Raw genomic sequence first — 13,947 nt, forward strand, 5'->3', positions numbered from 1 at the left:
TACATTTTTCTTAATTAAAGGCTTTAGGAAAAATGTCAGATTGCAATATAATTAATACCACATTTTCAGCAGAAATATACAATTCTCAAAATGTTTTGCTTGCAAGCTTTCCAAAGCCAATCACAAAACTGCAACATAAACAACTTAGAGTTAGACTTTAATTTAAAGCTAATATTTACTAATTATATATTTTCCTCAGCAGGAAAGATCTTATTGTAGTAATAATGGCTTCTACAAGTAAAAAACGCAGGATTTCAGAGGAAAACCGGAGTTTTCAAGAGAAATGGACTGAACAATATTTATGCATACAATCAGGGGGGGAAAGCATTGTGCCTTGTGTGCCACGAAACCATTTCTGTTTTAAAAGAATATAACATCAAAAGACACTACATCACAAACCACAAAGAATATGAAAATATGACAGGTGAAGCATACAAAGAAAAAATATCATTTTTGCAGAAATCTCTGAAAGGACAAGAGTCAGTGTTTACAAAAAAAGTTAAGGAATATGATGCATCTCTCAAAGCAAGCTTTTTGATTAGTCAAATCCTTGCAAAAAGACTCAAGCCCTATTCTGATGGTGAGGTAGTTAAAGAACGTTTGTGTGTAGCCTCGGTCAATATGTTTCCTGACAAAAAGAAACTACTTGAAAACATAAGCCTTTCAAGATATACTGTTGCTAGAAGAATAGACAGTCTTTCAGGGAATATTGAAAGTACAATTGCCAAGCGAGTTAGTGCTTTTTCTTCATACTCTGTTGCTCTTGATGAGAGTTGTGACAGCGCAGACACTGCACAACTGGCTGTGTATATTGGGGGAGTTGACAATGACTATAATATTACAGAGGAAATGGCTTCACTACAAAGCACGAAGGGGACCACAACAGGACAAACTATTTTTGATGAATTGGAAAAAGTATTGGCAAGGTTTGGACTGGACTTACACTAATTTAGTTTCCATTACAACAGATGGTGCGCCTGTGATGTCTGGTCAGAGAAATGGGGTTGTTGGATTACTGAAGACTAGAATGGGGTCTCAAAATATTGACTCAGGTTCTCTTATTGTCCTGCATTGTATCATACACCAGGAAGCTTTATGTGCAAAGACAATAAACTTTCAGCATGTGACTAATATTCTTGTGAAAGCTGTCAATTTCATTAGGTTAAGAGGTCTAAATCACCGCGAGTTTCAGCAGTTAATGGCAGACACTGATGCACAGTACAGTAATGTTAAGTATTTTTGTGAGGTAAGGTGGCTAAAAGCAAAGCAGGAATGTTGAAGAGAGCATATGACCTTTGGAAGAAATTGAGCTGTTCTTAGATATGGAAGGTAATGCTATCCCTGAATTGAGAGATAAGGAATGGAGATGTGATTTAGCATTTTTAGTAGATATAACTGATCATCTTAGTGCACTGAATGTTAGACTTCAAGGAAAAGATCAACTAATAAATGAGATGTTCTCACCGATCAAAGGCTTCCAGATAAAACTGCGTCTGTGGGAGTCACAAATCAGAAACCAGAACCCAGCCCACTTTCCTACACTGAAAAACCATGACACCAGCAACCTTCAGTATCAGAAGTATGGTGACAAGTTGGCAGTCTTACGAGAGGGATTTTCAGAAAGATTTGGTGACCTCAAGAAACATTCACAAGCCATTGAAGTCTTTGCTTCTCCTTTTCTGTGGATGTGACAGCAATTCCCGAGGACATACAGATGGAAATAATTGAACTACACTGCAATGATGAACTAAGAAAGAAGTCTGATGATAGTTCAGTACTGTATACCAGTTTTATAAGAAGCATGTATCAGTAACAGTGTATCAAAACTCTCTTCTCATGCAAGGAAAATGATGGCAGTGTTTGGTAGCGCATATGTATGTGAGCAGCTCTTTTCAAAAATGAATCTGGTTAAAAACGACTATAGGTCTTCACTTACTGAAGAACATTTGGAAAGTACCCTGCGTGTAGCCACATCATACAGCCTGATATTGATGAGTTGGTGTCCCAAATGCAACATCAGCCATCTCACTAGGGTAGCCTTTCATTTGCTCATTAATGGTTAGGAAAATGTCTGTTTGATAATTCTTATGTTAATGATCCCAGTTAACCAATAATAAGTAATTATTTTTGTTTGTACATTATAATAATAAGGTAGGGTAGCCTTTCATTTGCTCATTTACAGTAAGGAAAGTAATTCTGTTTCGGAAAATTCTTATTTTTGTGATCCCAATTTAAATAAAATAAGTAACAAACTAATTATCTATCTTTATCAGTATAATCTCACATAATGTCTTCGATCGTAGTAAATAACATGAAATAGTAAGGTTATGTGGCCCTCCATACCAACAGAGTCGTGACTAGTGGCCCTTGGGAAAAAGGTTGCACACCCTTGCAATACAGCATATAAACCTAAAAGGTCCACATTACACATTATACAGATGGATCTAAATCAGAGCACGGAGTGGGATATGCTGCAATGTACCAAGACAAAACTTATCATTTCTCTCTACCTAATAATGCTTCAGTATTCACAGCAGAATTGTGTGCAATTGTGTCAGCTAAAAAAGCAATTAAAGAAACATTATTCAATAATATTGTGATCTTTAACAACGCGAGAAGCGCTATAGAAACTATTCAGAGTTACGAATCAAAAAATAATATTGTACAACAAATTACATTATTTCTCCATAAGTTATGTACTAATGGAAAAAATGTAAAAATATGTTGGATCCCTGCCCATGTAGGGATCAAAGGATATGAAGAGGCAGATAAAGCAGCCAAAGAAACCCAAATGACAAGATCAAATGTTAATATCCTGTTACTGATTATTTAACACACACAAAGGTGGGTATCATAAATAAATGGCAATATATATGGAATGAAGAACCTGAAAATAATAAATTAAAACAAATAAAACCTAAGGTTGAAAAATGGGGTTCATCATATCAGAGAGACAGACACGCACAAGTAATTCTAACACGTCTCAGAATAGGCCATACTCATCTGACACATGGACACTTAAAGAGCAGCCCACGAGGGCCCGGCTCCCAAGCGCTCGAGTGCCAGGTGATAATAATGGTCAGACATGTATTGTGTGTGTCCAAAGTATGACCAACAGCAACTGTCAACTTTTGGAAATAAATCAATGAATGAAATTTTGTCAGAATTTTTACATTTCAGTCGTTCCAATTTTGTTGTTCATGAGGAACTGTGGTTTAATTAATAAAATATATAAATACGTAAATAATAAACGCACAAAAACCCTTAGAGCATTTGTCGAATTTAAATTTAAATTTTTTAAAATATTACTTAACTTATTATGAATTTTAATATACCTTTTTAGTGTGGAAGCATGAGTAAATGTATTTACTGTGTGTACGTGTTACAGTATGAGAATGTGTGCCTATGTGGTATTTTACTCTAATCCTTTGGGCCAGCCCTATGAGAGCTGAAAGTCAGCTCAGTGGTCTGGTTAAACTACTTTAATACTGTGCAATGAAGCCATATCCTTCTTAGCTGGGTAACGTGCTCCTGGAATGTTTCCAACCAAGACAGAACAAAACTTGATTGGGGCTACAGCTGCATTAACCCAACCATCAGACCATTCACACTTAAGGTAACATCTCAACAACGGGAAAGTGTCACGGCAACCTAGATTGCCAGTAAGGTAGTTTTAACTTTCAGGTCTGGCAAGATATCCAGACTTAACACAACGCCTGTACAACCTCAATCTCTCAAAATGGAAGAAACCCAAGCACCATTAATAGTTTGAAAGGACAAATGACATCTCAACTCGCCTGTGTCTGTAAAACATTTGCTAACCTTGTGCTCAACATCCTATCTGGGCACTTATTCTTTACATGGCCACATTCACCACACTAAAAACAAAAATATTTGGAAGAGGAAATTCTATTGTTGGTTTCAACTTTGATTAACCTTTGCTTACCCTTGTTTCGACTAAGTTTAGGTGGGAGGTTTTCTTTTCAACAGGGTACTCTTTATAAGCACCAGCATACAAACTTGCCATCTTCTTGGCTTCCACATCATGCTCCTTCAAGGAGGTCCTTATTGGGGAAGGCATAAGTGTTATAAACTTGTCTAACACCATGAAATCTCAAATACTCTCATAGACTCTCTCTACAGCTGCTCTGTCTAACCAATAGTCAAAGATGATAAAGTTGGGATGCAAATTGCTGGTAAGTGGAATGAGGTGGCATTTTTGCACCTCTAAATCTTTTCGTATACTGATCTGGAGTTTTTCTAAAGGCTTTATGAATGGCTTTCTTAAGTTTCTTATAATTTGATAACACTTTGTCTGGTAAAGTAGAATAGACTTTTACAGCATTACTTGTCAACAGTAATCCTAGATGCGTTGCCAAAGTTTCTTCAGGGTTGTTTTGCTCTACCACTATTATGGTAAAGGTAGTTCACTGAACATTATCATCGTCGTGATGATAGTTTACCCTTCAATACTTGTTTTCCCTTTATTTCTGCTCTTACACACCTGCACTATGGTCACGGTAGTTTATGGCATAACTCTCTCTCTCTCTCTCTCTCTCTCTCTCTCTCTCTCTCTCTCTCTCTCTCTCTCTCTCCTCTCTCTCTCTCCTCTCTCTCATATATATAAAAGGCACATGCCATTATTAATCTCATGATAGTTTATCCTTTTTTTTTTGCGCTTTTTCACTCTTACACAGTAGTATTATGATAAATCTAGTTTACTCTCTCTCACACACACACACACACACAGACATATACCAAGCGTACACGATTACTGCCACAATAATGACAGTTGACCATTTAATTCTTCAGTATTTTCTCTTTCACCCCATCACTATAGCAAGGACAGTTTACCTAGAGACACTCTCTCTCTCTCTCACACATATATACGAGGCACACTTCATTAATACCGTTATGATTGTCTACCCTTTACTTATTCCTTCTCTCTTTTTTTTTCCCTCACACACAATATACTAGTATGGTAAAGGCTGTTTACTGTAAAATCTCCCTCTCTCTCTTTCACACATACAGCTATATATACTGTAGTTGGGTCATCTATAGCAGTTCCGTAACCGTGGAGCGCAAAGATTCATTTCTCACTGAATTTGTCATCTATGAAGGTTAAAGAAAAAATTAGATGGGGTGTCCTCACAAAAATTGTGGGTAACTTTGTGAGAGCCCTATAACCAAATTGGCTATTGTCGGGCAAGCTGGAAATTAACATTTTAATGGTTTGGCCAACAGTGCTGCATATTACTTGGTTTCCAAGACTATTTGGTTCAAGAAATTGATAAATGATGTAGATTTACTGATGTGACCTATTTTTAACATTTAAATTCAAGTTGGCCACCAATTGTTGGCTATGTCAATATTAAATGTTAATATTAGGTTCAAATGACAGCTCGGCTCATACAGAGTTCAGTTACGGACAGTAAATTTACAAGTGGGCTACACAGAAGTCTTCTCAAAGGTCAAAAAGATCAATGTTTGTGGTTGATGAGAAACAAACTTTGCTATGTTTTCCATTAATTACCAGAACTATGTTGATCAACTGGTCCCATCATTTCATTATGAACTGGAAAATAATTTAACACTTCTCATAGCATAAAATATCTCTAAAGTTGTCCTCTGCAATAATTCAACAAAGCATAGCCAGCCCCACACCCAAGTCATGTGAGAACATGCTCACTCTAATGTTTACATTTCCACATGCTCATGTCACAAAGTTCCTTGCGTTGAGATACTTTGTTTGGGTACGTTCCTATACTCAACATTATTCACTAGTCCAAAGAGAATTTCATCATATGATTGTGTGACAGTTACGAGAATGTTATGTTCAGATGTAGCTAGCTAACATTAACATTGGCTGTCTCTCAACTTACACTGACTGACATAATCCATCTGCTTGCCATGGAAAAACAGCATCACATAGCAACATATCTAATTAGTTTTATCAAGTATTAACATCATAACCAGCAGTTCTGACAAGGTAACTAGCTAGCCTATATGAGTGATCTGACTATGTAACACTGCTAGTTTCAGCTCCAATAGGCCTATCCTAGCTAGACAGCTGATGACTAGCTTCTATTGGTACTCTATAGCAGTTTTTTCTAACTGTTTTTAGTTTTATGTGAATGCAGCATGAAAAACAAGGCACAATGATTATGAGAGGTGGCTACCAGATTATTGGAATATGCTCTCTTCGCTGTCACATGAGCAAATGGCTTTCTTCAACATTCACTTCACTCAATTCACCCAGTCAATGACATGGGTACTTTACTCCCATCATCCACTCGACCTTTGGATAGAAACAACTATGAATCTGAACTTGAAACTAAAGCATGGATGGATTCAGCTTCTACAGAATGAGAAGCAACTGTTCTCAATAACAAGAAACACAAACAATGTTGCAAGGGTGAAGTCTACTGTGAAGCAGAGCCTCAAGTGCCAGCTCTGCCACAGGAAGCGTGTTGAATGCCAGCAAACAAGGATGAAGAAGGATGAGCAGGCAGTTCAAGACCTGCTGGCATGCAAGAAGGATTTTGAAGCTGAGCCCTTTGATATCTCTTCTACACTGAGGTCGCTACAGCCTGGCCTGGTTGCCTCACCAGAGTTAGTGCATGACCTAGACTGCAATTCCAGATGGCCAAGCTCAGGTTGAAATCTTCCTGCAGGAGCGAGTGTTCACAAAGAACAAGCTTCTCACTGCAACCATTCACAGGAATAAGAGGCAAATTTTGCTGGAGAAATGATCTGTACACCATCTGGTGCTAATGTAAAGGTTGCCCATATAGAGAGATTGGGGCTGGCACCCCTAGTGGACCTTGCAGAGGGATCAGGAATGGTCCAACTTCAGTCAGCCCTTGAGAGGAGAGTGACTGAGGAGTGACCTTCACTCTACATGTCGATGGGTCAATGGGCAAGACCCCCAAGAGCAAGCTGTTAGAGCTCTTCAAGCGAGACCCAGTAAGTGAAAAACCAAGAGAAAGGGCCCAAATGTTTTCCCCTCAAGCTTGAAGACAAGTTCCCAGGTGCTGCCGAGTTCAACCAATTCATGGTCAATTCAGGAAACAAGGTCAGACTACAGAAACTTGTAAAGGAGCAGCTGAAAAGACATGTGGGTTAGGTGCAGGGTGACATTATATGCTGCGAGGGAGAAACGTCAAACAACCTGAGCACTGGTGTGGCTAATGCGGACTATGTCTTCACACACCCAGAAGCAGATACAATACTGCTCTCTGCCTATGCAAAGGTGAGAGCCAGTAAGTACACTAGACCTGTTGTACTAGATTGCAAGGACACAGATGTGTATGTCCAAGCAGCTTATGTCTCGCAGCAAGTCAGAGCTGATCTGCTGATTATATGCAAGCATGCGTTAATCAACTGCTGTGCCATGCTCTCAGAAGAGGTTACACATATCATACCTCTCCATGTAATCAATGGCAGTGACCATAGTCCGGGGTTCTATGGGTATGGGAAGAAGGTGTTGGAGAAGGTAAACATCAATTCTGAGGCAAGAGAGCTCCTGGGGCGAGTGGGTGCGAGTCTGGAATTTAAACAAGATGTCAGAGCAGATATGAAGGCATTTATCCTCTACATCGTTTATGCTGAGGGTGCAGATGTGAACTGTGGCCAAGACAGGGCTTCCAAATGGCACAAACTGAAGAATAAGTGTACAATCCATCTCCCACCTGATGATGACTCTCTGAATCTTCATATGGAAAGGACACACTACCTTACATATTGCCAGCTCCATTACAACCTGCAAGAGCATCCTTTTCCCGCTGGTCACAGCTAGGAACCAGTGAAGGGAAAGTGTCGACCAGTGCGTCACACCCTGCTCCCCCAGCCTTGCCCCAGCATCTTACACCTCACGACTGCCCAGATGAGAGTAGCAGTGACGATGAGAGGAGCCAGTGTGGAGAGTCAACAAATTCAGGTGGAGAATCTTTTAGTTGTTAAAAACAAAATTGTTATTAACAATAACACCAAGCTAAAGATTTTCACTGTCTCCCTGCTTTCATTGGTTCCACCCCAGACATCTGATGACCTATGCGTAAGTTGTAATTTTACTGTCCATAACTGCACTCATTATGAGCAGAGCTTTCATTTGAGCCTAACATTAATGCTCTATGACGAATTTGAAAAACTGACATTTAACACTTTCCACTCCTGCCTCAGCCGAGACGAGAGTAGCTGCTACTCCAAGTACCCGCTGATAACTAAGAAGTCGACTATTCTTACTGAGAAAGTTTTTAAAAAGTCTAATATTGTCTGCATGATAGTTTTAAATGATTCTTGATAATGGTATCAATGGAAAGATGAATACTTTTCCTATCATTATGTCTAGTTTTTTATAACATAATATTAATACTCTTCATGAAGGAACAAAAAGAATTTCCCAAAATGCATGGAAAACATTTGTTAGAATGAACTTTCCATAGCAATTTTTGCTTCACAGAACACTAATATTCTATTTTTTCCTCTTCAAATATGTTCCCCCTTAATATCCATTTATTTGTGATTATCATTTTTCATAAATGGACTAACATCGTACTCATATTATTGAATTCGAAGCCATTTTTGTAAAATAATACCAGTCACCGTATTCTAATTCGGCTCCGTTCATTTACTTGGGAAATTAAGAATGCTCTGTACCGACCTCTAAACAAGAAAGACGCCATTTACGAAATTACTAATTCATTATTTCTTCTTTTCCTGAAATAAGTCCTTACTGGGGAGATCACTCATATAATAATTTTGTTATATATATAAAACAAAAATATAGGTAAGAACAAAAATATTGACAACCATAAAATAAAACGTAAAAGTTTTTGTAACTACGGTGTATAGCAACATACAATCCAGTTGTTTACAACAGTGTGCGAATTTTCCCACGGGTCCTCCTCCGCCCGCCCTGCCAGACCTAAGTCGACCAACTCGGTAGGAAATGGGGGACGAGAGAGAGAGAGAGAGAGAGAGAGAGAGAGAGAGAGAGAGAGAGAGAGAGAGAGAGAGAGAGAATGTACATATATTAATGATAAATTTATATATATATAAATATATATATAAATATATATATTATATATATATATATATATATATATATATAATTATATATATATATATATATATATATATATATATATATATATATATATACATATATATATATATATATATATATATATATATAATACATACATCCCTCCGCTTCCTACAAGTTGGTTGACCTTACAGGTAGGTGTGGCATACGTGTAGAGTGTGTGGCATCATACACACACACACACATATGAGTGTGTGCGCGCGCACGCGCGTGCGTGTCAAGTGTATGAATCCAGGCACTCTACACCTACTCTACTGTATACCTACAACAAAAGCTGTCACGTTTCATGGACGATCGATTAGCGTGCCATCGGTTAAAAGAGTATGCACCTGTGCGCCTTCTTTCTCTAACGCTTTTTTCTTTTCTTTTACGGGTATCACTTTAGAAAGGGCCAACCTACTGCCCAGCTCCGATATGAATGTGTGAAAATATGCACATGTAATTCAATATATTTCAATGATTTTGCAATGATTTTATGATAAATTATTTTTTATTTAAGCAATAGTTGTTTAAAATGACAGATCAGTGAATTATGTACAGATCTTATTTCTGGATGATACTTTAGCGATGGCCAAGTACTAATAATTAATATATAAAAAACTTATGGATGGAAAAAATGATTGGCGGTTATAAAAAAAAAAAACTAAACGAACCAAAAATATAGAAAATCGAATGACAAAAACAACAAATTGTTCTAAATGACCAACCACAGCAAGCAAAGCGTGAGAGGACAGCAGCAGAAAACACGAAACCGAAAAAAAACACACACATTAACAAGAGACGTAATGCTGGCCAATTTCGACGACAACCATGGCAGGAGAAGAGACGATGGCCGGGCAATATGAGAGACCGCTTCCGAAATTATCTACAACAAAAAGTTGTCCTATTGCGAACTGACATCTCAACGTTCCAGTTTACACCGGATTTTCTTTTTCTTTTTTTTCGACGGCCACTGCGAACCACTTAATTTTAATTAGTTATGGACGAAATTAGCAAACCAGCTTTAAGACTTGAAACAGCGACTGGGTGGGTGGTGGGGGGGGGGGGGGGCCAACCTGAATGTAACATGAACAGCAGAAACACCAAGAATAAATCACAGGAAATATGATACTCCGTACAATAGTTTTTAAAACTGAGCATTAAAGCAAACAAGACTAAAACTGACGTTTTGTCGACTAAGGCAGACGATGGAAAAGGGCCAAGAAAGACCGCACAACAAATCACTGAAAACGCCATCTTGCCTCAATCCACAAATACTGACAAAAAAAAAAAAAGGATAATTAAAAAAGACTAAAAACCTCTTGGGTGAAAGCCTTGACAGGTAGCAAGGGCGAAATGAAACTCCTGAAGGAAGGAAGGATGGTGTACATCAAAAGCATGCTACTGTAGGACCCTGCTAAAATAAGTCATATTAATAAAAAGAAAAAGTCTTTTCTGAAAACGACTTTCAAAAGGAGTAGAAGTTGAAATCAAATATGGGAACAATTCAATTATTGTTATTAGGATTATTTTGCCCCGTGTACATCAATCTTTATAAAATAAGAGGCCGAAAAGTCACAATCTTATTTAGTTGAGTCATGTTCTACACAACAATACTCATGATTAACAAAGAAGCAAAAAGGAAGAAGAAAGTAATAGAAATTAAAAGATGGGTTAAATTAGCCGATACCAAAAAGAACAGACTCCTAATTAGGTAAGAATAAGGATTAAGAATGATCAAACGAAAGACGCCATGAATCACTGCTAAGTGACGAACCACGCCCAACTAAATGCGATGTAATCACATAACCCCCATCAGTTATTGAACAGGTGACAGTTTATTACTGAAGGCAATCATGACCTGTGGCGGGAGGGAGGGAGTGCGATGCGCCCTACGTGGATGAAACAAATACCGTCTTCTGTCATATACTGTATCAGCGGCGAAATTATATTCTCAACTGGAACGCAAACGAGATATTAGAAACAAGTTTATAAATCACTGACTTACTCGAGAAGAATGCTTAAAGTTCAGAAATACATTTAAGTCGAGTATATATTAATAGATAGACTGTATGTAAAAGTTGGTGTTAGAATGTGCTTTCACTTGGATCACATGTCATTAAATTACTATTACCATTTATTACTAAGACCCTGTTTTTATTGAATATGCATATATGCACACTCATGCATAAAATCCGCACGCGCCAATATAAATACATTTATAAATATATAATTATATATATATATATATATATATATATATATATATATATATATATATATATATATATATATATATATATATATATATATATATTATAAAAACACTACTGGAGGCTAGGGCTGAGTGGTATAGCTATGGCCTTAAGAAATGGTGGTGAGGCTGGCGACCTCATTCAGTGATATTGGTTGAGAACCGGAAGGCTGTTTTTTTTTTAAATCAAAAGCTTCATGAAACACCAAACGGGAGTTGAATCATTCGATACGCAAAGCAAAGCAAAGCAAAGCAAAGCAAAGCAAGGAAAGCAAAACGGTCTCTGCAAAACGTTTTTCATTGAAGAAGCAGATATATACGTGGAAGCAAAGTTTGGGATGCACGAAGGGACAGTCGGCTCCATTTCTATACTGTGGAAGTTTTCTACACTGGCAATTCTTCTTCAATGACTGAACAGCCCTCTTCTTCTTCTTAAGCCACTCTAACAAAAAATGGGTATATATATATATATATATATATATATATTTATATATATATATATATAGGAATATTATATATATTCATATATATAGAATATCTATGGATGAAGGGAGATATATAATTTATAAATAACAATCACACATGAATACAAATGGCGCTATACTGGCTGGAAATATATAATAAAAATATATAGTCATTGGGACTAGTCAGCAACAAGGTGGAATAGAATAACAATGACCTTGTACAAATGGAAAATTTTCTACCACTGAACTGCCATTCAAACTAACGGATTGTGTGTGTGTTTATATTATATATATTATATTATATTATATAAAAGACCTCATATAGATATATATGGAAAATATGAACCATATGATATATATATATATAACGATATATATATTATATATATATATATATATATAATATAATTATATATATATATATATATATATATATATATATATTGTATATATACCACTGCCCAATTCTCTTCACTGAGGACAAACCAAGCACAATCTACTGCACTTTTATAAAATTTTGCATTTGCAAAGCAGGAAAACACGTAGTGAAAACTGGGCTGCCACTAGACAAGCAACTGGTATGCCTGCCAGACGGGCGACAGATACCCACCCAGGGCCAGGGGACGAGCAGAGCCAAACGAGGTGATTCTGAGAGAGCTAAAAGCAAATGCAAATGAGACGTATTTAGTGCAGCAGCAGCAGCTCAAATATTCTCTTGTTAAGGAGCCCTACGAAGGAGTACGCACACTTGTCTTGTCAGCACAATCTTGGTCGAGACAATGTAAGGTTCCGTGTCTGAATACGGTTAGCATATTGTGGCGTACAATCGAGTTTTCTGTACAGCGTATAATGCCTGTGTTATTGCGGCCGTGGTGGCCTGTCAAAGCATTTTAGAGACGCACGAAAATGGCTAACTTTAAAGTTAAATCCCAAAAATAAAAAAAATACTAAGGCTAGATATCGGCTGCAATTTGGTATGTTTGATGACTGGAGGGTGGATGCTCAACATAACGATTTGCAGCCCTCTTAACTCAGTAGAAGGGATCTGAGCAGAGCGGAAGGCAAATAACGTCTAATAGTTTTCTTTTACAGAAAATTAATCAAGTAAAATAAAACTGAAAACCAATTCAACAAAGCATAAGATGACCTCCGTTTTTACCATTCGGCGTCTATCACCCGCCTCAATATGCATAGCGTTGTCCAAACGGTGATTATGTTAGGTTGTTTGAGGACGCTGGGTAAATTTTGCACAGCCGCCACCCCTCTCCCTTCTCTGTTTAATCTCTCGAGAATCTAACAGAGACAAAGTTGTCGCTGTTTGCCTGACAAACATCGCAACGTGCAAAAAGTAAAAATACCGGCAATGAATACAAAAGGCAATTTTTTTGATCCGTTGCAAACACTTTCCTTGTTCGTGTTGATTGCATTTCTCGAAATTTCTCGTCCTTTTAATTGGGGTTTTGGGATGTTATTAGCTTCTCTATTCTAATGTTTTCCAGGATTTTTATCTTTAGTAGAGGACTTGTTAGTGTTCATCATTTTTAGCGACGGGATTTTTACAACCTTGAGCTGTTTCTCCTCAATAAATCACCCTGTGATTATTAAGAACTTCTTGGGTTTTTCATGTTATTATACATAAAGATTTCTACTTTCAAAAAATCAGTTTGTGGCTGCTTCATAAATTATATATATGTAATGTAAGTATATGATATATATATATATTTATATATAGATCCATGCCATATGTGCATGTATAAAATCTTTATTACATGTTTCAAGCAAGGTAGATAAAATGTTTTCAGACTCGATTCTCTAAGGGCTTTGGAGCATATTTTGAAAATCCTCCCTGGTCATTCCCATGAGATTCGAATCATGATTTCAAACGTTCCAATTTGTTAGCAGTGTTGCTCATGAGAATTAGGGCAAATTCCAAACGTTCTCCAAGTCTAGGTCGTAAGTGAGGAGATTTGCAACATAATTTCACAAGCTCTCTGCCTCTTAGGAGATGCGCCTCAGCAGATTGGTATCGTAACTTAAACTGTCGGTCACATTTTGTGCCTTAGCAAACAGGCTCCTCAGAAGATTGGTGCCCCAGTTTTGAGCATTCTACCTGTTTCAAGTACACGGTGCCCCACAAAAAACCA

General features: G+C 37.3%; 2 protein-coding genes across 2 annotated transcripts; both read left to right on the forward strand.

The window, feature by feature from the left end:
* The first annotated feature begins 417 nt into the window (after positions 1–417).
* Positions 418–948, forward strand: LOC136837833 (general transcription factor II-I repeat domain-containing protein 2A-like). Its single transcript, XM_067102729.1, has one exon. The coding sequence runs from the start codon at positions 418–420 to the stop codon at positions 946–948; it is 531 nt and encodes a 176-aa protein (XP_066958830.1).
* Positions 949–1,322: 374 nt separating this feature from the next.
* On the forward strand, positions 1,323–1,691 carry LOC136837834 (general transcription factor II-I repeat domain-containing protein 2-like). Its single transcript, XM_067102730.1, has one exon. It carries the CDS (start codon positions 1,323–1,325, stop codon positions 1,689–1,691), a length of 369 nt encoding a protein of 122 aa, XP_066958831.1.
* Positions 1,692–13,947: the final 12,256 nt, after the last annotated feature.

This window comes from Macrobrachium rosenbergii, unplaced genomic scaffold, assembly GCF_040412425.1.
Source record: "Macrobrachium rosenbergii isolate ZJJX-2024 unplaced genomic scaffold, ASM4041242v1 13869, whole genome shotgun sequence".
In the NCBI taxonomy this organism is placed as follows: domain Eukaryota; kingdom Metazoa; phylum Arthropoda; class Malacostraca; order Decapoda; family Palaemonidae; genus Macrobrachium; species Macrobrachium rosenbergii.